This window comes from Penaeus monodon, unplaced genomic scaffold (genome assembly GCF_015228065.2).
Source record: "Penaeus monodon isolate SGIC_2016 unplaced genomic scaffold, NSTDA_Pmon_1 PmonScaffold_312, whole genome shotgun sequence".
NCBI lineage: Eukaryota > Metazoa > Arthropoda > Malacostraca > Decapoda > Penaeidae > Penaeus > Penaeus monodon.
The window spans coordinates 90,272-92,500 of record NW_023657812.1 but is presented as its reverse complement, the minus strand read 5'-3'; the positions used below and the strand labels follow the sequence as shown (position 1 = coordinate 92,500).

General features: G+C 22.1%; 1 protein-coding gene across 1 annotated transcript in view; it reads left to right on the top strand.

Annotated features, from left to right (window-relative positions):
- LOC119570549 (craniofacial development protein 2-like) overlaps positions 1–8 on the top strand; it is a 979-nt gene extending 971 nt beyond the window's left edge. Inside the window, exon 3 of the mRNA XM_037918239.1 lies at positions 1–8. This exon is cut by the window's left edge and continues 214 nt beyond it. Coding sequence (XP_037774167.1) covers positions 1–8 — 8 coding nt within the window.
- The last annotated feature ends 2,221 nt before the right edge of the window (positions 9–2,229 follow it).

Below are 2,229 nucleotides of genomic sequence, written 5' to 3'. Positions count from 1 at the left end.
AACGATAGACAGGTGGGTGTAGCACTACTCAGAGCTCTACTCCAGAGAACACAGTCGCCGCCTCAGCTCTTGATGCCACTGAGCATCTGCTCATTATGTAGGAATTAGATGCTGAACCAACCTTACTGAACTCCGCAAAACAACTGACAGCTTAGCTAGCGGCAAAGCACCTGGTACCGATGGCACTCGGCCAGATCTCATCAAGTGCTGCACGAATAAGGGTGACAGGAGCAACTGTAACAACTACAGAGGTATCTCTCTCCTGAGCATCATGGGAAAACATCTACACCCATGTTGTGTGCCTCCAGAAACTTGCTGGGCGTGTCTACCCTGAGTTACAGTGCGGCTTCCAAGCTAAACGCTCTACAACGGACATGCTGTTCTCCTTACGTCAACTTCAGGAGAAATGCAGAGAAAACACAAGCCCCTCTACATAGCCTTCATAGACCTAACCAAAGCCTTCGACCTAGTCGGCAGGGAAGGGCTATTCGGCAATAATACTAATAATTAAGATAATAGTAATATAATGATAATAATAATAATAATAATGATAACAATAATAAATAATAATATAATAATAATATAATAATAATAATAATAATAATAACTAATAATATTAATAATATTCAAATGTTATCAAAATTCTCTTTATTCTCACTTTTATCATCATTATTGTCATGATTAATACAATTCTGGTAATTATTATCATTATTACCCTAATAATTGCCGAAATCATCAAGAATCGAAAAAAAACGTCATTTTGGAGTATACTCTCAAAAGGCTTATTTCGCTAGATTTTCCGCTTTTTCGACTTTTGGGATTTTTTTCTTTTATCCTTTTTTTATATTACAATATCTTATTTAGAACGAAGAATTAAATACAAGTTTTATTATTAAATGTTTTAAATTTTACAAATTTTTTGGAATCCCCAAATTAAGAAAAAAAAAACGTTTTAAAATTTTCTTTAACTAAAGTTCGTTCCCAAACTTTTTTAAAAAAGAAAAAAAAAATTTTAAAATTATTAACGGAAATAAAATAATTTTAAAATAATAAAATTATAAAAAAAAAAACCCCTTTAGTTTATATTTTAATTTTTATGTTTTTTTTTTTAATTTGAAATTATATTCCCAAAACCAAATAAAAAAGAAAATGCAAAAAAAAATAATTTAAAATAAAATTAAAAAATTTTACAATAAATTTTAATTTCCCCCTTGGTTATAAAACCTCAAACCCATTGTCCTTTTTTTAAATGAAAAAATTTTCGGGGGTTTTTTACTTATTAAATCGTTTTTCCCAAAAAATTAAAAAAAAAGTTTTTAGAATTAAAAAATTCAAAAAAAACCCCTTTTTGATTTTTTTTTTAAATTTTTAAAAAGGGAAACCTTTTTTTTGAAAATTTTTTTTGCAATATTCCCCATAATTAAGTTTAAAAATAAGTTAATTAATTAATTATTATTATAATAAAAATTTTAAAAAATTTAATAAAAAATAATAATAATAAAATAATAATAAAAAATAAAGATTTTATAAAATTTTTTATCAATCTTTTATTCTTATTTGAATTTTTTGTTATAATAATTTTAATTTTTATCAATACAAAAAATTCTATAAATAACAAAAATATTATAACTTTTAAAGGGGCTGATTTTTTAATTTCCCATTTTTTTTATTTTTTTTTAACTTTTATATTTTTGGCAATTCTTATTAAAAAAAATATAAAAAAATAAAAAAATAATAATAATTTTAAAAAATTAATTTTAAAAAAAAAAAAAAAAAAATTAAAAAATATTTAAAATAAATTAAAAAATTTTAAAATTATAAAAATTTTTTTCCATTTTATCCAATTTTTTTGGATTAATAAATTTTTTTACATTTTCCCCTAATAACCCAAAATATAAAGAAACAAAAAAAACAAAAATTTTTTAAAAATTTTAATTTTTTTTTTACTTTTGGGAATTTTTCTTTTATTTTTTTAAATTTTTTTTTTTGGGGAAAATTCCTTTTAACATATAATATGATTATACATAAAAAATTTTACATATTATCATCATTATTATATTATCAAATTAATTTTATAATTATTAAAGTTATAATATATTTTTTTTCCCACAAAAAATAATATTAAAATTAAAATAAAAATAATAACGTTTTAAAATAATTTATATCTTATTTTAAAAAGTTGTTTTACGTAATTTTCTGTTAAAAAATTTATTTTTGAATTATACTCCC